This window comes from Rutilus rutilus (assembly GCF_951802725.1).
Source record: "Rutilus rutilus genome assembly, chromosome: 22".
NCBI lineage: Eukaryota > Metazoa > Chordata > Actinopteri > Cypriniformes > Leuciscidae > Rutilus > Rutilus rutilus.
This window is the reverse complement of record NC_140227.1, coordinates 26,687,235-26,711,280: the sequence shown is the minus strand read 5'-3', so window position 1 is coordinate 26,711,280 and position 24,046 is coordinate 26,687,235. Positions and strand designations below refer to the sequence as shown.

At 37.2% G+C, this 24,046-nt stretch overlaps 1 protein-coding gene across 5 annotated transcripts in view; it reads left to right on the top strand.

Annotated features, from left to right (window-relative positions):
* The window catches only part of itpr1b (inositol 1,4,5-trisphosphate receptor, type 1b), a 131,864-nt gene that overhangs the window by 99,714 nt on the left and 8,104 nt on the right, over window positions 1-24,046 (top strand). For all 5 annotated transcript variants that reach the window (XM_084394709.1, XM_084394707.1, XM_084394710.1 and 2 more), the window contains 8 exons: window positions 1,480-1,602; window positions 6,950-7,125; window positions 8,130-8,294; window positions 8,437-8,626; window positions 9,401-9,487; window positions 10,678-10,823; window positions 12,855-13,020; window positions 14,314-14,474. In XM_084394709.1, coding sequence (XP_084250835.1) covers window positions 1,480-1,602; window positions 6,950-7,125; window positions 8,130-8,294; window positions 8,437-8,626; window positions 9,401-9,487; window positions 10,678-10,823; window positions 12,855-13,020; window positions 14,314-14,474 — 1,214 coding nt within the window. The remainder of the gene's footprint in view (window positions 1-1,479; window positions 1,603-6,949; window positions 7,126-8,129; window positions 8,295-8,436; window positions 8,627-9,400; window positions 9,488-10,677; window positions 10,824-12,854; window positions 13,021-14,313; window positions 14,475-24,046) is intronic.

The window sequence follows — 24,046 nt, the reverse complement described above, 5'->3', positions numbered from 1 at the left end:
ACCCATGATCAAATTTCAAAATTGGTTGGAAATGGGTTGTTTAAAAAAGGATAGAAGTTCTCAGACAGGAAGAGCATGAGGTAAACCACAATGACAAGATAAAAAGTGCAAGATAAGGATCTGAACTGTCAAAAAGCAGATAGACAAGACGGAGGGGCTTGCGACAGCCTATTTTCTTGCATAGCACACATGCACGGGACATTTGGCCACAGTTCTAGATCGTATCTTTGAGTCTTCGGGCCTTGAGTTGCTAATAAAAAGGAAGGTGTGAATTCCGTGTTAGTTAGTAATGCATGTCTCTGGCTGACGTTAAGTTTTTTTTATCAGGCTTAATCAAAGTAGAAGCAATGTTCCATTGCCGCAACCCCAAGTCATGAGTGTGGCGACCTCTGTGTGAAAGTCCCCTCCTCCAGTTCCTCTTTTCAGACAAAAACCCCCTGTCAAAATAGCCATAGCTCAGACACTAAATCCTCCAGCTAGACTCATCAGAGAGTCATGGGTCAAAACAAAGGTGGTGGTTGAGGTCAGCAAGCTCTCGTACATGGTTTGGCCCCACTAAGAAACCCTTTGAACTCTTGGTCTTCTTTCTATGGTTTTTGACTTCAATTTGATGTGCGGTTGGTGAAATTGCATGTCTCCAAAACTGCCAAACAGCCCCTAACTTCATTCAATATGTGTTTTGTTTGGAATGGCATTCTTTAATAGAGGAAAACACACTATTTTTAAAGGAATTCTAGACTTACCAAAGTTAGTGCAATTGGACGTTGTCCTGATTGGATATAATTGGAAATGCACAGGGTCAGCTGGATCACATTTTTAGCTTGAGAACATTCAGAACTGGTCCTTCAGAGCGCCATGAAAACTAACACACAGTCGTCCTCAAGTTGTTTAGTAGAAGGTGGGAGAATGACATTGCAATCAATCTAAAAAAAAAAAAAAGATGAGCAGTACTTGTTAGTAACAACATTCGTTTTTTCATCCTAACAGGCCTTGTAGTATAACTTGAGATTTTAATCTTTTAAAGTCTATTAAATGTTTCTGTATAAAGTGGAAAAAGGTGGTTTTAAATGTGTAATGTGTAATTTCCTGTGTACTGGTGAAACCAAACAGAATTGCAAAAAAAAAAAATCTAATTTCAAACATTACCCTTCCATTGTTCAGGCAAACAGGTAATCCCGCTTCAATATCATACAATTGGTTGAACCAATGTTGTTGTGTCAATGCTCAAACACATTGCAATTCAGTTGGCTTCCACTAGGGGCACAGAACTTGCACATTTGGCTTGTTTGTATATCAACAAATGGTTTATGTTTGTGGCAGAACCGTGTACGTAGAGCTCTGACATGGTGTGCATCAGGGGTATAGTATTGGACCATTTTAGTTTCAATGCAAATAGAGAATGATGCAAATTGTGTTGTGTTGGTGTACATGTTCCTTTAACATTTGAAATAACATTTTTTGACTTGCTGCCTCCCCCAGCTCAGCCTATCCTGTACTGGTGTTCCCGTAACATGTCCTTTTGGAGCAGCATCTCCTTTAACCTTGCAGTCCTCATGAACCTGTTGGTAGCATTCTTCTATCCAATTGAAGGAGTCCGTGGAGGTGAGGCACAAGTATATTTACTTTGTTGTTTTAATTTAATATACATAACAATTTTCCTTTCTTTTTTTCTTTTTAAATCTCTGTCCCAAGCTGGATACTAGTGTTTCATAGACAACAAATGCCAAGTATTCATAATGGCAAAGACGTTTCAGTGCTCTGTAATTGTTAGAATACAAACCACAACTTTAATAATACTTTACACAGATTGTAGTACAGATTGCTGTTTTTATGGAGGTAACTGAGTACAGGTAGCAACTTGGCACTTCACTGGCCTAGTTTCAGCACACACAGCCCCTGAAAGACATAATATGGCCTACATGATAGAGAAAAAAAAAAAAAGCCATCATCACATCCATCTTAACACGTCATATATAATTCAGTGACATTAACTCCTTCACTCATCTCAGTAGTCACTAGTGTGAAATCCTCATATATATATATATATATATATATATATATATATACACATATACATATACAATATACATTTTGTTTATTCCATTTAATCTATGAATATATATAAAAAGTATAAAATGATATATTAATATATAGTAGATTCTACACACAAGAACGTTTTAAGAACAAAATCCTGACAAATGTCTTGAATACATCATCTGAACAATGTTTTGAGCTGTGGCAACTGTACTATAAGTGGAATTCATTCATATTTTAAGCACTACATATATAACACATTTAATTATGCATTTCACCAAGAATTTTTTAACTAAAAGTAAGACTTATATCTACCTTTCACCGTCTCTGTTAAATCGTTTATGATCCAAAAGCGTGTGTTCTTTAATGGGTGACGTAATGCTGGACATAACTTTTGTGCTTAACCTGGTTATTGATTTTTGCCCTGTTATCCGAGATCACTTGTGTAACATGTCACCTGACTCCCTCTCCCTAAACACTTTACACTATTTCCCTAATCTCATAATCTTCAGTCAAGGCTATGTGTCTATCTCCTCCCTGCTACTCTTGATCAAAAGTGTGTTTGTGTATACATGTCACAGAAATATGACACCTGTTTATGTCAGAGCTCAGATTTGACCCTGAAAACAGAGACCCAGATAAAGTCAAAGCCTTGGCATTAACTTTGTTCTTACATCACATCTTAAGCACAAGCTGCTTGTGTTAAAGTTTGTGATCAAATATCATCCTAGATTCAAACTGATGGGGAAACCTAATTTTTATTACGCCTTTCTGTGTTTCTCTCTCTCTCTTATGTTGTTGAGCATTGATTGTCCAGTCATTGTGACTGGCATAAGTGCCACATTGTAACTGGCATAAACTCTGCATTGTTCAGGCTGGGGTCAGGCTCCGAAGGGGCTTTTGTTTTGGGCCTTTCCCTTTCTCAAAACGTACATGAGCGTTTGGGACATTAATTGAAAACTCTTGTAGTCTCTAAAACAAAAGGCTTCTCTGGGAGTCAGAAACACACTCTACGACTCTGGACCAGATTCAGTATAGGTCACGATTTAAAATGCAAACAATAAAATGTAATGGAGAACAAAGGTGAATTTGAAACATTGTCCTTGCAATAAACATGGTTGTAAAACAATGAGGAAAGTGACTAAATGTTTTTAATAGGCTGGAAGTTTGATATTTAACAAAGAATTATTTAAGTGGTTAATTTCCTTCTCTACCTCACATCCTGTTTGAATGTCTGCCTTGTTTTTATTGGTTGTTTCACACAGTATTTTCGGCACTTGTCTTCAGACACATATTTAGAAGCACGTTTAAGAACAATCGTCACCTCTAAAGCTGATTATAAATTCCCTTCTGCAGAGTTCAGTAGGTCCCATTTACAGTAATTGTAAAAGTCAAGCGAGAGGCCCTACAGAATTCCTGAGTGTGTGTGACAGCAGCACAGGAGCGTTTCCCAGTTCCTCCTCCTCCCACCCTGTCTGGGAGAATGTAGCCATTCTCGAGAAGTAGGTCAGTGTGTGCGACCTTAATGCACAGGAGTGTATAGCATAACTGGTACAGCTGTGGGAGATCTAGGGCTTTAGAGGGAAAGGGCTGAATATAACCACTTCCTGGTCAAGTTTAGATTGGCTACATGCACATTACAAATCTATATCTATGGTGCCTGAGAAACTGATGTTTCTTTGAAGAATGGGTCAGTGGACACAGGGCCGGCGCGTCCATATAGGCGAACTAGGCAATTGCCTAGAGCGGCACTTTGTGTGGGCGGCAAAATGTGTGCCAATCGGGAATGAACAATTCACAAAATAGGCTATATGATTTGCTGAGCTGCCGCTGCCCCGCCCCGCCCCCTGCTCTCACGAGTCATGACTCATGAGTCATGACTGAGTGATGGGAAGTTCGGATCATTTTACTGACTCTCTTGTTCGATCTCGTTCATCAAAATGAACGAATCTTTATTTGAATCATTTCGTTAATTTCAGTGGCTTTAAATGTTATACTTTTAACAGCCAAATTCCTCGATCACATCCACCTACGCATATATATAGTATATGTATATATATTTGCTTCATCTTGGCCTACTAAAGTGTTCCTGCAACGGGAGTATTCTCTGGCTAGAGCGCAGAACAGCGGAGATTGTATGGACAGAAGTGCATGCCTGAGCTTGTATTTTGGGTTAAGCTGCGTTGCTTTGACATTGTGGAAAATAGAATAATAGAAACAAAATGTATTAGCCTTTTTTTACCCGTTATTATCAATCTAAATTAATCTAGTTTTTTTATTTAACTTAATTTCGTTTTTCTTTATTTAAATTTCATTTTTTCATTATTTAAATTTCGTTTTTCTTTATTTAAATTTCGTTTTTTCTTTCTTTAAATTTTGTTTTTCTTTATTTAAATCTACCTTTTACTGTGTCAGTAATTTGTTAGTCAGTATTATAATATTAGACTACCTTAAAAGTATTGCTTAAGTTAACAGACCTGTGTGTGTGCGTTTTCACTTGTGCAGTGTTTGTTCTCGGAGCATATAAGCCCTGCCCGCGTGAGGCGCGCCGCTTCCCGCTCGCGCTGTTCTGTAGTTTACTAAAAGTGTATTAATTCTGAATGTGTCGCGTCTTGCGTGTCTATCTATATTGCACCAAATGCGACACTGCACTCCCTTGTGAAGTCGATTGGATGAACGGTTCTCGAAATAATCAAAATGCAAACGGACAGACAGACACATAGAGATTCCTGCCTATATTAGACAGAAGAAAATGTTCAGCACCCTCTCTCCGAAGCTTCGAAAATTCGATGTTCATTACTACCGAAGCTTCGAAGCTCTGGTATTTGGACCAGCCCTAGAGGCGGCACAATTGTTTTTCGCCTAGAGCGGCAGAAGTGCACTTGCCGGTCCTGAGTGGACATACTAATCTTTCATGCACAGCATCATTCTCTCCTGAACTCATTTTCAGTTGCATTTGGGTTCAAAAGTTCGAGACCTGTGTGTGTGTGTGTGTGTGTGTGTGTGTGTGTGTGTGTGTGTGTGTGTGTGTGTGTGTGTGTGTGTGTGTGTGTGTGTGTGTGTGTGTGTGTGTGTGTGTGTGTGTGTGTGTGTGTGTGTGTGTGTGTGTGTGTGTGTGTGTGTGTGTGTGTGTGTGTGTGTGTGTGTGTGTGTGTGTGTGTGTGTGTGTGTGTGTGTGTTTATTTATTTATTTATTTATTTTCTCCTGACCTAATTTGCATTTGTGTCCCAAAGTTTAATAACTTTATTTACTTATTAATTTACTTTGCAATCATCAAATAATATTGTGAATTATATTTTGCTTTGATCAAAGCCTGATGATCAAGTTTTCCAGCATATGTTTATCATTTCCAAACATCATCTTGTGCTTCATTGGAAGAAAACCTGTGCAGGGAAGTCACATGATCAAAGCCAAAAATGTACCTATGTGATTAGTGACCTTGAAATAGTGCAGAACCTTAAATGATTTCTTGGTCATTTGAACTTGTTTCTTTGTTTTACATTTTTTAAATCCTAAAATGTATTTCTAGGTTGAAATTAGATTTTGAATCTTGGATTTTTTGTGTAGTCTGTATGTGTGTGTGCATGCGTGTGTGTTTTTATGGAAATGAATGGAACAGAGCCTTTGACGTCCATCCGTTGAATCACTCTGGTCTCGCTTCTGCAGATTTCCTGGACAGATTTGCAGTCTTTTTGGTCCAAACCCCAGCTCGGCTCGGCTGAGAGCCCGTCCTTGCTCGGTTCCCGACGCTCATGCATCTTTCAGTCGTGGTATTTTTAGCACGCCGTGTTATGTAACAAGCACCTGTCATGTGGTCTACTCGCAGGCAGGAGAGCGAGCGAGCTGGAACGATTGCCTCTGTGAAGATCCTGCAAATCCGACTGACCTCATTTTTCTTCTCTGCGTACACACACACACACCCGTTTAGCAATCCCGCTAAAATATTCCCACATAAGACCTTGCCGTACTGTATGTTTTAATGCCGTTTGCCTAGAACAGGACTTAAACAAGGATTAAAATCTATGCCAGCGTGGCTCATGGCAGAGCTTCATCGAACCTTAACATATTCAAATGTGTCACTCTTTCTTGGTTATGTAACTTTTGTTTAAAAATTTTTTTTTTTTTTCAAATCATCTTTCCCCTGAGGGCTAGAATGTGCCCGAACATGTTCAGCAGGTGAAACTGCAAGTACTTTTGGGAATCCCATTTAGATCAACCATACCGAATTGCAGTTTCAGATACACAAGTCATGGGTAATGACAATGAAAGTAATCTTACCGTATCATCTGCACTTCTGTTATTTCTCGTAGATACAGTATATTTATTCTTAAATGGAGTTAGTGAAAGTTCTGTTTTTTCCCACCCAAACCCATATGGCTTAATTCTGTGGAGCACAAAAGGAGAAGTTTTGCTGAATGTCTTGACTCCCATTTTCCATACACGTAATGAAAGTGAGTGAGTTGTAAAGCTCCTAAAATGGAAACAAAGCACCATAACAGTCCACATGACTTGATATTCTAAACGAGAAACGGATCAAAGTTTTATGAAATCTTTAATTAAATGGTACTTTTTGGAGCTCAGCTGCACAAGTCCTCACTTCTTTTGTATTCCATGGAAGAAATAAATCATGAGGGTGAGTAAATGATGACAGAATTCTTATTTTCATATTTCCGTAATCAGATCAAGAATGTTGCACATGCTGAGACAACCTAAATATGACACAATTCCCAGAAAGACACTGGATTGCTGATCAAAATCTAAGTTGAGTCCCAGAGACTGTTGAACACATGCGGCCTGTAGCACTGGTGACGCTGTAACCGTGACAGATGGCGTGATAACATGTCACGTCTGTGGTATTTTTATCCCAGAGCTTGATTGATTGGCACTAAAACGTGTTTACTTCTTTCTTCTCAGGCACCCTGGAGCCACACCTCTCTGCACTGCTGTGGGCAGCAATGTTGGTTTCACTGGCCATAGTTATTGTTCTGCCCCAGCCTCACGGGATTCGGGCGCTCATCGCTTCCACCATATTACGCCTCATCTTTTCGGTCGGCCTGGAGCCCACCCTGTTCCTTCTCGGGGCTTTCAATGTGAGTGAACGCCAGTCTTCTGGCAAAACTCCTCGGGTCGCGATGTTGTTAGAGGGCAGCTCGGTGTGTTTTGCACCGAGGTGTGTCGTGCGTCACTGGGGGATTCCACACAACTTTCACAGTCTGATGTTAAAATGGACTTGGCTCTCACAATAACTCCACTTTCCTCTAATAGTGCATTAAAACCAACTGTCAATTTCAAATTATCTGAAAATTAAAGGAAAAGTTCACCCAAAAATGAAAAGGGTCATCATTTTCTCACTCTCATGTCATTCCAAACCCATATGACTTTCTTTGTTTTGTGAAACACGTTTCGAAGAGTGTTAACGCTGCTCTTTTCCCAAAAGCGTATATTTAAAACATCTCCTGTTGTGTTCCACACAAGGAAGTCATGTGGGGTTTGGAATGTTATGAGGTTTTGGGTAAACTAATCTTTTTTATACACGGAAGACTTTAAGTTAAAAAGTTTCGGGTCAGTAAGATTTTTTTATTTTTTTGAAAGAAGGATTTTATGCTCATTAAGGCTGCATTTATTTGATCAAAAATACAGTTAATATTTTCATTGTGAAATATTATTATGATTTAAATAGCTGTTTTCTATTTTCATATATTATTAAAATCTAATTTATATCTGTGATGCAAAGCTAATGCATAATTAGTTTGTGTACTCAGACGTACACCCTTTTGCAAGAGTTAACAATTTCAGCTTGTTTACATTAGCAAAATCATTAGCTGAATGCTGTGAGAATTCAGTGGCTTTATGTTTAAATAAGTAAGGCTTCGTAATAAGTGCATGGAAACATGTCATAATATGCACATTGAAGATTGATGCAATCACTTCAGCCTGTAATTTGCGGTGGCGCTTCAATCGGTGGTCTATCCGTAATGATACGCTACAGATAAATGTTCTCTTTGCTACATTTTACCTCAACTCATTACACATGAGCCAAAATTCTGTTTAGACCTGTGATTCAAATCTCTCAATCTTATGGTTGTCTTTTCAGGTGTGCAATAAAGTGATTTTTCTAATGAGTTTTGTGGGAAATCGCGGTACGTTCACGAGAGGGTACAAGGCCATGATCATGGACGTGGAGTTCCTGTATCATCTACTGTACCTCATTATATGCAGCCTTGGAGCTTTTGTTCACGTGTTCTTCTACAGCTTGCTTGTGAGTACACACGCACTTTCACCGACATACCGTATCCGTCTTTCACACATGAACGTCTCTTCTAACTCTGACCTCTCAAACTTTCACCGACAAGCATACTGTATACGCACATAGACAAGCTCTCATCTTACTCTCTGTCCAGCTCTTTGACCTGATCTACAGAGAGGAGACGCTGTTAAACGTCATCAAGAGCGTAACCAGGAACGGCCGCTCGATCGTTCTGACCGCCGTCCTGGCTCTCATCCTGGTCTACCTCTTCTCCATCGTTGGATACATCATCTTCAAGGATGACTTCATCCTGAACGTGGACAGGATACCCAATAAAACTCTTGGTGAGAATCACAGATGGATTTCTGTCCGATGTTGCCCAAAGCTACGCTCTGTGTCTAAAAAGGAAAATTGAAAACACATGGCAGTTCATATTGTACATGGGAAATGCCGGGTTACAAACATCTAACTGGTTATTTGACAAATCAAAAGAAAGAAATAAGAAATGATATGGTTACAGAAGATAAACCCTATTTTAGGACCAACATGATTTTTGTATTATGACATTATTTTCACGAAAATTAATGATTACTGTAATGCAAGAAAATTTGCTAAATTGATCAAAAGTGACAGTAAATATATTTACAATGATACAAAAGATTTGTTTTTCAAATAAATGCTATTCTTTTTATTCATCAATGAATCATGAAAAGTATGTTTCTGATACTGTTTTCACCATTCATAATAATAATTAATGTTTCTTGAGAAGCAAATCAGCATATTAGAATGATTTCTGAAGGATTATGTGACTGAAGACTGGAGTAAAGCTAAAAAATTCAGATTTGCCATCACAGGAATATATTACATTTTTTAATATATTAAATAGAAAACAGTCATTTTAAATTGTAATAATATTTAACAATATTTTCTCAAAAACATTAAAAAATCTTCCCGATAAACTTTTGAACATTAGTGTAAATCACAATTTAAATATTTGATCTGAAAGTAATTGTTATTCTGCCTTTAATTGTATGCTGATTAAAATATAAATAATAATTGTGTTACAGTATTTTTTGTTCAACAATTCATATCTCCTAATCTTTTTCTTCTACATTCAGAGCAATCCGCTAGTAAGATGGGAGAGTTCCTCGCAGGCGCGGTTTGTCGGAAAGAGGAGAACTGTTCCACAGAGACCATGATGGATGGTACGAACTCCATTACCCTCAACTCTCACAACTCACACACATTTTAAGTTAAATCTGAGTAGTACGGCTAGTCATGAGACAAGGAAAGGAGAGACTCAACGTCCTCCAGAATCCCTTTTAGGTTACAGGGGTGATGTTTAGGGTCAGAGGTTAATGACAGTCAGGCACTAAATGTTCAGCAGCTTCATGCTGGTTTCGAGGTTAGAGGCCAAGCCAGTATAATTAGCATTTGCGAGCGGGTCTTTGAGAATGAGCAAATTTTAGATGTAAAGCCGGTCTAATTTGATCACTGGAGCTGATCAGCCAGTCTGAACCAAATAAATCTGCTCTGCATGGCCTTTCTGCTCCTGTGAAGCACATCAGTTAACACTGAAAGACCTCGATTGGGCCAGTCTGAAACTTAGGCTATCATCGCTATTGCATAAACTTATGGTTACTTATGGTTAGGGATTTGAACCAGCCATCTACGTACAGAATTATATTTGGAACGTACACTACCATTCAGAAGTCGTTTTTTATGTTTTTGAAAGGTTTCTTAAGCTCACCAAGACCGCACGTATTTGATCAAAAAATATATTAAAACAGTAATATTGTGAAATATTAATTGATAAATAAATATTAACTGTTTTCTATTTTAATATATTTCAAAATATAATTTATTTCTGTGATGCAAAGCTGAATTTTCAGCATCATCACACAGTTTTCAGTGTCACGTGATCCTTCAGAAATCATTCTAATATGCTGATTTTCTGCTTAAGAAACATTTCTTATCAATGTTGAAAACAGTTTTGCTGATTAGTGTTTTTGTGGAAACCGTGATACTTTGATGAATAGGAAGTACAAAGAGCAGCATTTATTTCTTTAGAAACACCTTAGCAATCATAACTACAACCACTCACATTTTCTTTAAAAAAAAAATGCAGATCTAGTTGTTTCTATAGTTCTGTACTTGTTTTCAAATGATGTCCTCTCTTTGTGAACGAGATGTTGTTCAATATGTGTTATGATCTGATAACTTTTGATCCTCTTTTAGGAAAACCTTTTACCACAAAGGCTATTTTTGCTCTGACATTTGCATGTATCGACTGTCTAGACGCAGAAGATTCCACTGTAATACAGAGCCCTTTTGTTAGATTAGGAAGATTTTGTGTGTATTTGCTTAGCGCTTATTGACGTGTTGTTTCCTACAGCTGTGGGAGTTCAGCCGGCTGCTGTTGTGATTGAGGATAAGGAGAGGACATGCGACTCGCTGCTCATGTGTATCGTCACCGTGTTGAGTCACGGCCTGCGGAGCGGCGGAGGGGTCGGAGATGTTCTGCGGAAACCTTCTAAAGAGGTGCCACATCTAAACTAAGAGTATCTGCCTGTGGCAGACGGGGAAGTGTTCGGAAACAACAATTTTTCCAGTTGCACTTGGTGTGATTGCACACTTCACCTTTAGCATCATTACAAATGCTGTTATGATCAGTGATTGGTGCATTTTGAATAGCCAATCAAATACTTTTTAGTAAGTTTTGTAAATTAGGCCGCTTTGTCATAATTATAGAACAACATATTGGAGGAAAAATAGCTTATATAAGGGACATTTGAATATTGTGTTTGTACAATGCAAAGCCTTCCATCAAAAAGGTTGAGGACCACAATAAGAGACTGAGTTTGAAACAACGCCGATCTTATCACCTTTACTTTTAAAGGGGTCATGACATGGATTTTTTACTGTGTTCCTTGAGGTTCAAGGCACAGTATGTAAGCTTCGCAGCTTGAGGTCGCTTATTCAAAACAATAACAAAGGTGTAGCTTGATGATGCCATGAATGAGTGTGGAATCATGCGAGTTCACCTCCACAGCCGATGAAAAGCAATCCGACGGAACTCTTTTGTGTCCACTTAACACTACTATTAAGTAATATGGAGACTCTCCATAATAACATATGGAGAGCAGCTGCTTTTGTTTCTGCTCTGGCAGCCGTAAGACCACGCCGAACGCTGTAACGCTGTGTGTGTTATAAATCAGGAACGGTGAGAGAACATTGAGCTTGGTACATTTTTCGTCTTCAAACCAAACTTGGGTCTTCAGCCGGCAAAGTTTAAATCCCGTCTGGCTAGCGCGCTTCCCATAATGTTGTTAAGTCAGTAGGCGTCTTTTGTGGCTGTTTGAACACATTCGACCACATGAGCATTTACACTATGAAAGCAATCTGGTTGAATGCGTTTTTGACCACCTCTGGAAGTGGTCGAGCTCAAAACGTTTTAGACCCCGTTTACTCCTGTATTTAGTGTTGTCCACTTGTGATCCGATTGACTAAAATGCATCTTAATACCAGGTGTAAACAGGGCCTGAGGCATGGTACAAACATGTTACTTGCAATAAATCAAGAAAACGAGATTAAAACAAGAAGACTAGCCCAATAAACAGTTGCTCACTTGTCTGTATAAAGTTAAACGGCCACTGTTATGATTGGCTAACGTCATTGCATAGGAAACAGTATCAACTCCCACTCGCTATTGCACGTGAGTGTTTTGAAAGCATTGTCCAAATAAAACTGTCATTTAGAGACAAATCATAATGAAATTGTTTGCTTTCTGTTTGTGATGTAGCTACTGTCATATCCAAGACAGCTGACTGCTTCATTTGACGATGCACGACGCCATTAAAAATAAACCATCCACTTGTTCCTAACGCTGGTATCCTTCTGAAGTATCCACTGAAATGAGCAAATGGGCTGTTTAAACAGGATGCGTCAAAGTGTGTTCTATTTGTAGAGTTGGTCAGAAAGTGAACGGGTATCTGTAAACTGTATCCAGTGTAGACAGCGTCAGTGATTATAATGGGTTCTATTTGCCTTTGACGTGATACTCGAATACGGTACATGTGAATGCCAGCCGTTAAGCGACTGAACCCCAGTAGGCGATGTCATGACCATTACTATGGTGCGATGATGTAAAACTATTCGTTGATGTCTTGCTCTGGGATTTTCCCGTGTGACGTCACAAACCCCACAACATCCAAACAAGCCATTTTTTTTTTAGCTTGATTAAATAAATGCTTTGTTTATAATGAGGAGGATGTTTTAAGCTATGAAACTAGCATGATGTTTTAATGGTACAAAGACCTCTTATATGTCAAAAGATCAAGGCAAAATTGATTTCTCATGTCATGACCCTTTAACATCCATAGATCCTTACCATTGTACAAAGGTTCTTTATAATGTAAAAATGTTCTTCACACTAAGTAAAAAATTATTCTTTTAAGATCTGTTCACTGAAAGGTTCTTTGGGGGAACCACCATAAATGGTCAGCATCAGTACAAAACCCCCCATTTAAAGCCTTTATTTTTAAGAGTGTTCTTCATCTCTTTTCTCTGTAGGAGCCTCTGTTTGCAGCCCGTGTGATCTACGACCTCCTCTTCTTCTTCATGGTCATCATTATCGTTCTCAATCTCATTTTTGGGGTCATCATTGACACCTTTGCTGACCTCAGAAGTGAAAAGCAGAAGAAAGAAGAGGTTCTGAAAACAACCTGCTTTATTTGTGGTGAGTGTCTACATGCCCTGGACCCCAAATACCCAAATCATCGCTTCTCTAAATCACAAAACATACTGCAAACAAATGTGATCTTGACACACATCCCCTGACACATGGCTTCAATTGTTGTTTATTAAAATAAAAAAAAATGTTTAAGGGCAAATTAGAACATTAAACCCTTCATACCACCAGATGGACGAGTTATGCTTAACGCTTCATTGCAGATCCAGGCATTTACCCACTGACCTACAAAATCCCGGGGTTGACAGGGGCATGGGATGTAGGAATGAACATATCAAGCTAAATATGTCACAAGGCCAGTTGAGGACAACTCATCCCTACCCCTTTTCTCTTTTTTTTAAATAATGTCGGTCTTCCCAGCAATCCTGAATGAAAGTTTGAAGACGGAAGTTTAACACTGTTATCTTTAGTGAATCACAGACTGTTTCATTTCATGTACCATTGTCCTATAAATTTCATAGGCCCATAAAACGGTTGTTTTGCTCCAGCATAAACATTAAGACGCCCCCTCTTCACCAGAAGTCTTTTTCATAACTCACTGTGGAGGTGGAGTGTCTTCCTGTTGCTACTTGGCGTGTTTGACCGTGTTAGTGTGAGACCAGCTGTAAATGATCGTAATTCTCACAGTGCACACACCTATTATATAAGAACGCTGTTTTTGACTCATGTGTTTTTGAAATGAATTAACATTGAAACTGCAGTTTGTCGGGATTCAGATCATCTCTAGGGATCATCTTTCGCGATCCATGACTAACATTTGAAAGCTCAACGCACAACGGTGTAAACTACACACAGGAACACTAATCTGAGATGAGAAGCACAAACGTGCGACTGGAGAGTAGATGACGTGTTGCGTCAAGTGACAATTTCCCAATGTGTTCACTCACGAATCACGCATCGAAATTAGACTGTTTTTGTTTTGTTGTGACCATCACAAGATTCATAACCTCCATTTGCTCATAACACGCACCATCCACACTTGTATACAAACGGTTTCCCTGTGGTTCTACTTCCTCTTCCAGATACAGTGCAGTTTTCTTTGAAACCGTAAGTTAACCAAAATCTTAAATGATTGTTTTCCCTCTCACTGTCAAAACTGCATAGAGCTAAAAACGTTCCTGACCTAAACAGATTCTTATTTTTGGACGTTTGACCATCGGGCAGCTTGTCACTTCAAGATTACTCCTAATCTTGATTTTCTAAACTGACCTCAAGCACCTCAAAAAAGAGCCATTTAAAGCAAGTGACGCAAACTCATTTCACTGTGTTTCTGCTCTACAGGTTTGGAGAGGGACAAGTTTGACAACAAAACAGTGTCATTTGAGGAGCACATTAAGGTGGAGCACAACATGTGGCATTATCTCTTCTTCATCGTGCTTGTGAAAGTGAAAGACTCCACCGAGTTCACAGGGCCTGAGAGCTATGTGGCCGAAATGATCCGGGTAAGGGATCTGAAGCGCAGCAGCAGACTTTATTTAAAATGAAATGAAATCTAACGTTCTAGATGTGTGTGGTTTTGTGCTGATATATCACAAGAATTGCAATCAGTGGTTTTTTTTGTGTTGTTTTTTGACTATGCTACTTTTGCTACTTTCAGACTATGCTAAAAAGATCAAAAGAAAATATTTTCATTCACAAACAACAGCAAAGTTTAAATTTAAATGAAGTGTAACATCTTAGGTGAATAAATCACATAATGGAACCATTTATTCATTTAAAAGGAATATTCTGCGTTCATTACTAGTTAAACTCAAAAAACTGCATTTTTATGGCATAATTTTGAAAAATTTATTTCAACTTGTCCCTCTTCTTTAAAAAAAGATGCAAATATATCAGATTACAATAGAAGTGAATCCATAAATGGTCAAATATGACATTTTAACAGATGTTATGCACACTTCCATTCAAAAGTTTGGGGTCGGTAAGAAAGTAATGAATACTTTTATTCAGAAATGACAGTAAAGGTTTTATTTATTTTTATTTATTATTTATTAATTTATTTATTATTTATTATTATAAATTATTTATTTATTTTTATTTATTTTTTAATTGGGTTTTTTCAGAGTAAACAACATTCATAGAGCATTAACATTAACCAGTTTCAAGAGAGAAAAAAAAAAAAAAAAAAAAAAAAAGAGGAGCGTGGACACATACAGAATTACAATATCCTCATGTGAGCATTTAAGGATACATGATAGAAGTAAAGATTATTTTATTTTCCATTTCAAATAAAAGCTGTTCTTTTTAAGTTTGTATGCATCATAGAATCCTAAAAAAAAAAAAAATTATAATAATTTAGCAGCACAACTATTTTGTTTAACATTGATAATAATAATAAATATTTATTGAGCAGCAAAGCAGCTTTTAAAATGATTTCTTAATGATCATGTGACACTGAAGACTGGAGTAATGATGCTGAAAATTCAGCTTTGATCACAGGAATAAATTACATTTTAATATATATTAAAATTGTAAATTGATACTCAATATTACTGTTTTTACTGTATTTTTGAACAAATAAATGCAGGCTTTTGTGAGCATAAGAAACTTCTTCAGAAACTTTAAAAAATCTCACCAACCCCAAACTTTTGAACAGTAGCGCAAGTGCTTTTATAAAATAATTTTTACATTTTTACTTTTAAAGCCTCTGAAAAATGACTAATTTTCTACCATTGTAAGCAGCTATTGTAAATTAAAACTCTTGACAGCAGTTGCCTTGCAGGAAACTTGGGTGACCATAAGGTCATTTAAGCCCTAGGGCCAAAGTCACATGATGAGAGCAAAATCGGCCAATGGCATGCTGCAAATTTGAATCAGTGGATGTGTTTGTTTACTGCTGATGGGGTTTTTGTGAAATCTGGCAGATGATAACGTTGACATTGAGTGTTTACTTGTACACACAGAAAGTTACTATCAAACAGCACACGGATATGGTGTTTGTGTGTGGGTTTCTTTCCCCCTCTGCATAGCATGAGTTCAGAGAAGCCGTTTTATATCAGATTTCCAAAGAATGATGTATTTACGAGGACTAAACCATTCCATGATGCATGCGCAAAGGCTTGTCTACCTCTTAAAACCTTAGATCTTTCTTGTAGCTCAAACAGTAGAGCGTTGGCGCTTGCAACGCCAAGGTCATTTAGTTCGATTCCCAGGGAAAGCAAGAACTGATAAGAATGTAAATGTGTACCTTGAAATGCAATGTAAGTCGCTTTGGATAAAAGCGTCTGCTAAATGCATAAATATAAGTGTATCTTTTTACTTTTAATACTTTCAGTCCACAACCTTGGAGCAGAAATGAGCCTGTTTGACCCCAGAGGTTTAGTTTGCTGTGGGGAATGTGGCCTACTTTAAACTTTGCCTTTGGCAAAGGAATTTTGCACCAGATTCCTCATAGTAAATCTCTCAAATGACCCCAAACCTTCCTCTTTGACTTATATAATCACAACTTTGTGACCTTAAGTCTCTCGGGGATGCCGAAGCTTCTGTTTGCTTTGAGACTGGAGTCTTAAGATGTTCTGAAAATGGCTAGGAATGTGTTAATCCTTGAGAAAGGCTGTGAAAGCACACACACATACACACATACGGCTCGTTTCAGTTGGATGACCAGAGGAGCAGGAGTTCCCCTCATGATTGCTAAATGTGTGTATGCCTTTGTATGCATGTGTTTCTTTGAAAAAATTGCTTTTTCTTAAAGCACTATGGGCTTTTTCTCAGAATAACACTTTTAGTGAATCACTCAATGAATACCGCTCTATTAAGTGCAAAAAAATGCCTTTCAAAATGAGGGTTCTTGTGTTGTTCATTTAATCATCCTGTTTTTTCTTTATTGCCTTTTATATAGGTCATCAAATGCTTTGCTTAATGCAATGACATGGATCTTTAATAGCATTTTATGTCACTTTTGAGTAATTTTAGTGAAAGAGCAGTGCTCAGGAAAGCCCCTTCTGCACAAGTGGTTGTTCTCTTGACGCAGATGGCGCAGCGGTGGGTTTCTGACACAGTTTCTGATCTGGGTGGTGTCTTTTGGCTCAGTTCCCGACCTCCGTGGCGCATTTTAAGGGTTTGCCCACGTGGTCTTGTGAGGAATCACCTGACTTGGGATTAGGTGCCCTTTAAGGTCTCCTGAAAAATGAGAAACCTTTGACCTGACAACAAAGGATAGAGCAATTTGTGATGCATCAGTAGACAATGCAAGGTCTCTCTCTGTGGCTTGTGAGCAGGTGAGAAAGAAAGCCGAGCATGCTGGGTAGAGCTTCAGGCTGAGGTTGGTAAAGCCGTATTTGACTAGTAAACACATGAAGTCAATTTTTAACACTTTATTTAGTAAAGACAAGGACAGAAAGTGATAGGGAGAATGGAATCCGGGAAATGAATGCGAGCCGAGCTCAAAGTTGCGCTGTATGAGCAGATGCAGGAATCCTAAAACCTGGAAACGAGTTAAGCTTTTTTGAACTTCCGCTTCCATCATCCCGAAGTCAATGTTTTTTTTTCAGTGGATTTTTGGTTAAATGCCTGAAATAAAGTCAACAAGCTCAATATATTTTCACATTTTATTCTACTACCAAAAATACATTAGTAATATTTTTTGTGTTGAAAATGGCAGTTGCTAACAAGTGGCTAAATGGGACTTCAGAGGTTGTCGGGACTTTAAGCGTCATCACGCCACACTGGAAAACTCATCTACTCACTAGTCCACTTTTACAACCTCATTGTGTTTATAGAATAACACAAGGATCGTCACTCATATTGTTTTGAATGGGGAAAAGTGCAATTCTCAATATGGCGGAATAAGTCCCACCTTCTAAATAAGAGCCAATCGCGATCGGTAAAGTCATTCCGTCACTGCAGCTGCCGTTAGAAGCTCCGGTTGCCATAGAAACAGTCAAACGCGCGCTTCCACTGCGCATGCGCATTAGCTTGATCCAGCCTGAAAAATGGCGTTTTCTGTCATGATTCGAGCGTGTAGAAACAAAATTCATTAGAAGTTGTTGTAAGTAAGCTTGTAAGTTAATCGTAAGCTTGGCGAACAGCTTTGGAGAACTTGAGGTTTCCCCATTCAGAGAGATAGGAGCTGCATCTGCATGCCCGAGAGGCGTTTCAAAGATGGCCGCCGACTGAAATTACTTGTCTTAAAGGGACTTTGTTTATACTCACACTTTTGCTATTGTAAATCAATCTGAATGATTTTTTGCACATTAGTGATGACGAGTTTGAAGCTGTGCGATCATGGTTTAGTTCGCTTATAGCCTAACTTTAGCTCTTTTCTTCTGCCGATGGTGTTAAAAATTCATAAAAGTTGTTCATTTGTGAAGATTATACTTTAAAGGGATACTCCACTTTTTTTGAAAATAGGCTCATTTTACAACTCCCCCAGAGTTAAACAGTTGAGTTTTACCGTTTTCGAATCCATTCAGCCGATCTCCGGGTCTGGGGGTCCCACTTTTAGCATAGCTTAGCATAATGAATTGAACCGGACAAGACCATTAGCATCTCTCTCAAAAAAAATGAACAAAGAGTTTCGATATTTTTCCTATTTAAAACTTGACTCTTCTGTAGTTACATCGTGTACTAAGACCGACGGAAAATGAAAAGTTGTGATTTTCTAGGCTGATATGGCTAGGAACTATACTCTCATTCCTGTGTAATAATCAAGAAACTTTGCTGCATTACCATGGGTGAAGCAGGCGTAATGATATGACGCAGCGCATGCCACCTGATAATAGGCTACTGAGCTGGGGACCATTATCAGGTGCTGCGTCATATCATTACGCCTGCTTCACCCATGGTAATGCAGCAAAGTTTCTTGATTATTACGCAGGAATGAGAGTATAGTTCCTAGCCATATCAGCCTAGAAAATCGCAACTTTTAATTTTCCCTCGGTTTTAGTACACGATGTAACTACAGAAGAGTCAAGTTTTAAATAGGAAAAATATCGAAACTCTTTGTTCATTTTTTTGAGAGAGATGCTAATGGTCTTGTCCGGTTCAATTCATTATGCTAAGCTATGCTAAAAGTGGGACCCCCAGACCCGAAGATCGGCTGAATGGATTCGAAAACGGTAAAACTCAACTGTTTAACTCTGGGGGAGTTGTAAAATGAGCCTATTTCCCAAAAAAGTGGAGTATCCCTTTAAGAACAAAACATGTAAGAATCTTAAACTGTGTTGGTCACAGAGCTTATTTTCGACTGTAGTCCAAAATCCAATGGAGAAATCCTGTTTCAATTCAACTTTTGGGTTGACCTACAAAAATATGTAATCCCTGCAGCACTTACACAGCCTAAAACGAAGTGCACCTAAATTGTTTTTAATTGTAAGGAAAGACCTTATCTGTTTGATTGTCTGCTTTCATTCAGGTAATTGAGGTTAGATCAAGCAAGTCTGTAGGTAGAACCCCTAGATGAACCTGCTGTTTTCCCTTCAGCCTTTTTCCCCTGTGAATATTATTCACAGCTTCGTGATGACGTTGGTCGTAATTGTCGAGCTTTGAAGCGGTGCGTGAACGCTCGGGTCCCGTTTAGGACCTGAAGATGTTGTTGCTGCTCAGACCACAGAGCATCCTGTCTTAGTGTGTGGGCTCTTGTGGTATTAGTAATGAAATTCACACTTCCCTCATTTCCATTGAAGCAGCAGATACAGTTGAAATTGATGTGGCTAGAGCACTCACATTTACTGGCAATGCTGTCAAGTGTAAACAAAGCTTAGGAAATAGAGGTTTGAGAGGGGGCTGGTTCGGACGCACAAACGTGCACAAACACACCCAGACAAGTGTGAAACCAAAGCAGCAGGGTAAAAAATATAAGATGGATATGTTTCTCTTGCCCTTTTTCCGCTGATCCAAAAAGGAAAAATCTGTCATCCACTGACCTTCATGTTGTACCAAACATGTTTCTTGCTTCTGTGCTACATAAAAGAAGGCATTTTGATTTTTTTTTTCTCTATACAATGGATGTCAATGGTAGCTAAAAACTGTTTGGTTACAACAACATTCTTCAAAATGTCATCTTTTACATAAATATACTGTATGATGACAACATTTTTTATTTTAAACTATCCCTTTAATGTTTTAAGTAATCTTTTTTTATATATATATATATATATATATATATATATTTATATATGTGTGTGTATATATTTATATAGAAATAGCAGTAGTTCTCGTTTCTGTAGAAGTGAGACCAGAGGAAGTGAGTATTTCAGTGTAGGTCGTGATGTAGACATGTCACTATATCCTCTTCATGTCACTAGATCCTGCATCAGAGATGCTGGTTTTTATTTCATTTTTAAATTTGACATCATTTGATATAGCTTATAAGTCGCCCCGGTATTATAAATGATGGTTTTTCTTTAAACAATAACAAAAATATAATTTTTGTTATTATTAGAATATCAAAATAGAACATCAAAAACAAATTCTTCATTATTATCCGGTGTCAGGAACAGTGATTTTAATTAGATTTCTTTTCTTTTCTTTTTGAGAGCACAATTATTTTCAGATATTCAAAAAAAAAGCTTAAGAATGTGTTTAAAGTTTTGCGTATCTTAATAATCACATTTAATTATAAAGAAAAAGAAAATTAATACATTTAATAAGAAAAAATCTGATCTGAGGTTGTAGATATTAGGTAACCTTTTTTTTCCCAAGTTCTTTTTTTAATAAGATGTATTTGTCTGAAAAGTCTCATTAAACAGTTTATTTTAATTACAATTTAAAAAAATTGTTTATGAAGGCATATTCAGAATTATTTGTTTAAAGAATTACAAACAAGGTAAAATATATATACTAGTGCTGTGAATCGATAAAAAAAACAATTAATCGCAATTAATCGTGCCTAACATTATTTTTTATATATATTTTTATATTGTAATACTTTCACATTAAATCTCCAAAATAATGTATAATATTTGTTTAATGGCATGTTTTAACAAACCACTATGATTTTTTTTCCTCAATTTTAGCCATTAATTATAGCCATTCAACATTACAGTATAGTTGAAAGCTATCAATTTAACATTTTAATAGACTTTAATAGAATATAACAATTTCACTTAAATCGGGGCTCAACACTAAGGTTTTTTTTTCTACAAAAAAGTTATTGTTTTCATTGTTTTTGCCCCATGTAACCTTGTAAGCAGTGCTTTAAGATTATCAGGTAGGTCTAACAGGTAAATATTCAGAAACGGAATAATCAAACACTGCACAAATTATAAATTGAATATAGATTAATCCTTATTAAAGCTACAAAAGTTATTCAGTCAAGAGCGGTAAGTGATCTTTTGTTCTTTGATCGACATTAATGACAGACATCACAGCCGCAGGTTTATTAGGCTGCTGTCACTTTGGGGCTGTTTACCTGGTCACTTCATGCGTTTTCTGTGATTGGATAGCTCCAGATGAAACTGGACAAGTGGAAATGCATCTGGTTGTTGAAAGCACATATGTAAATTTTACTCCTCCCAAAAATGCTAAAGAAATAAACGTGTGAGAGCGTGTTATAGGCTATATGTAATGTTATAGCCAGATATGACGACGCTACTGCAACACACATAACCACATAAGAGCAGCTGAGCATCTATTCATCAAGCCAACGTGCAAACTATCGCAAATCAAAGTGAAAGTAAGTTGCAGACGCTTAACACACAATCATCATTGTTAAAAGTAAAGAAACGAAATGATCTTCCAAGGGCTGTTACTCTCTCTTATTGTGGTCTTTGATTTAGAAATTTTAGCTGATGATCAATAATGCAGCTCATATCTGTTGCTTTCGGTGACGTGCACTCCATTAAATCTGCATATAGTGCGGGAATTGAAGATCGGATTTAAATCCTTTTCACAAAAACACATTTATGTGACCAGGTGTAATCGTATTGATAAATCAGCTATCCGATCTGAGAAAACGCATGAAGTGGCCAGGTGGAAACACCAAAGACTCTCTGACACGCATCCTAGTTTCTCACAACTCTTTATGTTAATTTTTAACTCATTTAAGACTGCTTACGAGGATACTCGACAAAAGGAGAATTTTGACATCATTTTGTGTTTTTTTTTGTCCGTTCAAGCGTGAAAGAGAACTCAGTGTGGCACTGGCCTCTCTGTCTGAAGCAGCATTCAGTGCATTTCAGGCGTTTGTTCACAGAGAGCTGCTTCACAAACAGCTCGCCAGCACAGATTTGAGTTTTTTTTTTTTTTTTTTTCGGTTGAATGGTTTAACGGCACTTGAATCAATAATAGTGTGATCATATACAATATATATATATATATATATATATATATATATATATATATATATATATATATATATACACACACACACACACAGTACAGGTCAAAAGTTTGGAAACATTACTATTTTTAATGTTTTTGAAAGAAGTTTCTTCTGCTCATCAAGCCTGCATAAATTTTGATCAAAAATACAGAAAAAAAATAATAATATTGTGATACAATTTTCAATTTATTATACTTTAAATTATCATTTATTTCTGTGATGCAAAGCTGAATTTTCAGGATCATTACTCCAGTCTATCACATGATCCTTTAGAAATCATTCTAATATGATGATTCATTATCAAAGTTGGAAACAGTTCTGCTGCTTAATATTTTTTCATAACCTGTGATACTTTTTTTAGGATACTTTGATGAATAAAAAGTAAAAATTACTGGTCAGTAATTTGGGGTCAGTCATTTTTTTTCTTTCTTTTTTTGAAATAAATCAATACTTTTATTCAGCAAGGATGTGTTAAATTGATCAAAAGTGATAGTAAAGAAGATTTATATTATTAGAAAATATTTTTTTATTTTGAATGAAATGCAGTTCTTTTTAACCTTTTATTCATCAAATATATTGGGCAGCAGAACTGTTTCAAACACTCATAATAAATCAGAATATTAGAATGATTTCTAAGGATGTCACATGTGACAGTGAAGACTGGAGTAATGATGCTGAAAATTCAGCTTTGCATCACAGGAATAAATTATTTTTTTAAGTATATTCAAATAGAAAACTATTATTTTAAGTTGTAATAATATTTCACAATATTACTGTTTTTTTTTCCCTGTATTTTTGATCAAATAAACGCAGCCTTGATAAGCATTAGAGACTTCTTTCAAAAATATAAAAAAATCGTAATGTTTCCAAACTTTTGACCTGTACTGTATATATATGTATGTATATATATGAAGAGTTCAGATGCAAAAGCCTCTAAGTGCCATCTGAAATTTTCTTCTAGAATGTTCATTTTTATCAAGCTCGTATATTTAAGTTCAGTAATTTCACTTAAATGACAATTCATAGGTAATTTTCATTGCCATTTAAGTTAAATTACTTAAATATACGAGCTTGATAAAAATGATCATTCTAGAAGAAAATCTCAGATGGCACTTAGAGGCTTTTGCATCTGAACTCTTCATATATATATATATATATATATATATATATATATGATATACAAAAGGTATATAATGTATATTTATATCATCACAACCTTTCTGCTCTCTAGCGATGGCCCTATATATATATATATATATATATATATATAAACGTTCCCTCTTTTACGTACTATAATATATATTGGTGCCCCTTAAAATGTTTAAATAATAATAGTTTAATAACTATATTCAAAAGCTGAGTTTGTAGGGCATCATTCATCCAATATACGGGTTTTGGGCTGGTGTGTTAGCCTGAACAGCGTGGGTGACGTTGGTCTCCTCATTTGACAGACTCTCTGCGGTGCAGTGTTTGCTGCAATCCAGGGCTGATTAGAGATAACTGCGTGTGCCACTGTGATGACGATGACGAAACCGGCTGACAGCTGGGTCCATGCACAGACGACAGTGTTTGTGGGTGGAGGTAAACACAAACCTCAACATCTGTGGCAGCAGGAAGTGAGTGCATACGCACTCCTCTCTTGTTCTCAGAATGAGTGAGAGCATTACCTGTGATTTTCCCCTGCGCCTGAGTGGAACTGTCTGTCTGAAGTGTGTGTGCGCGGCCCGTCTGAGATTTCAGAGGCAAAGG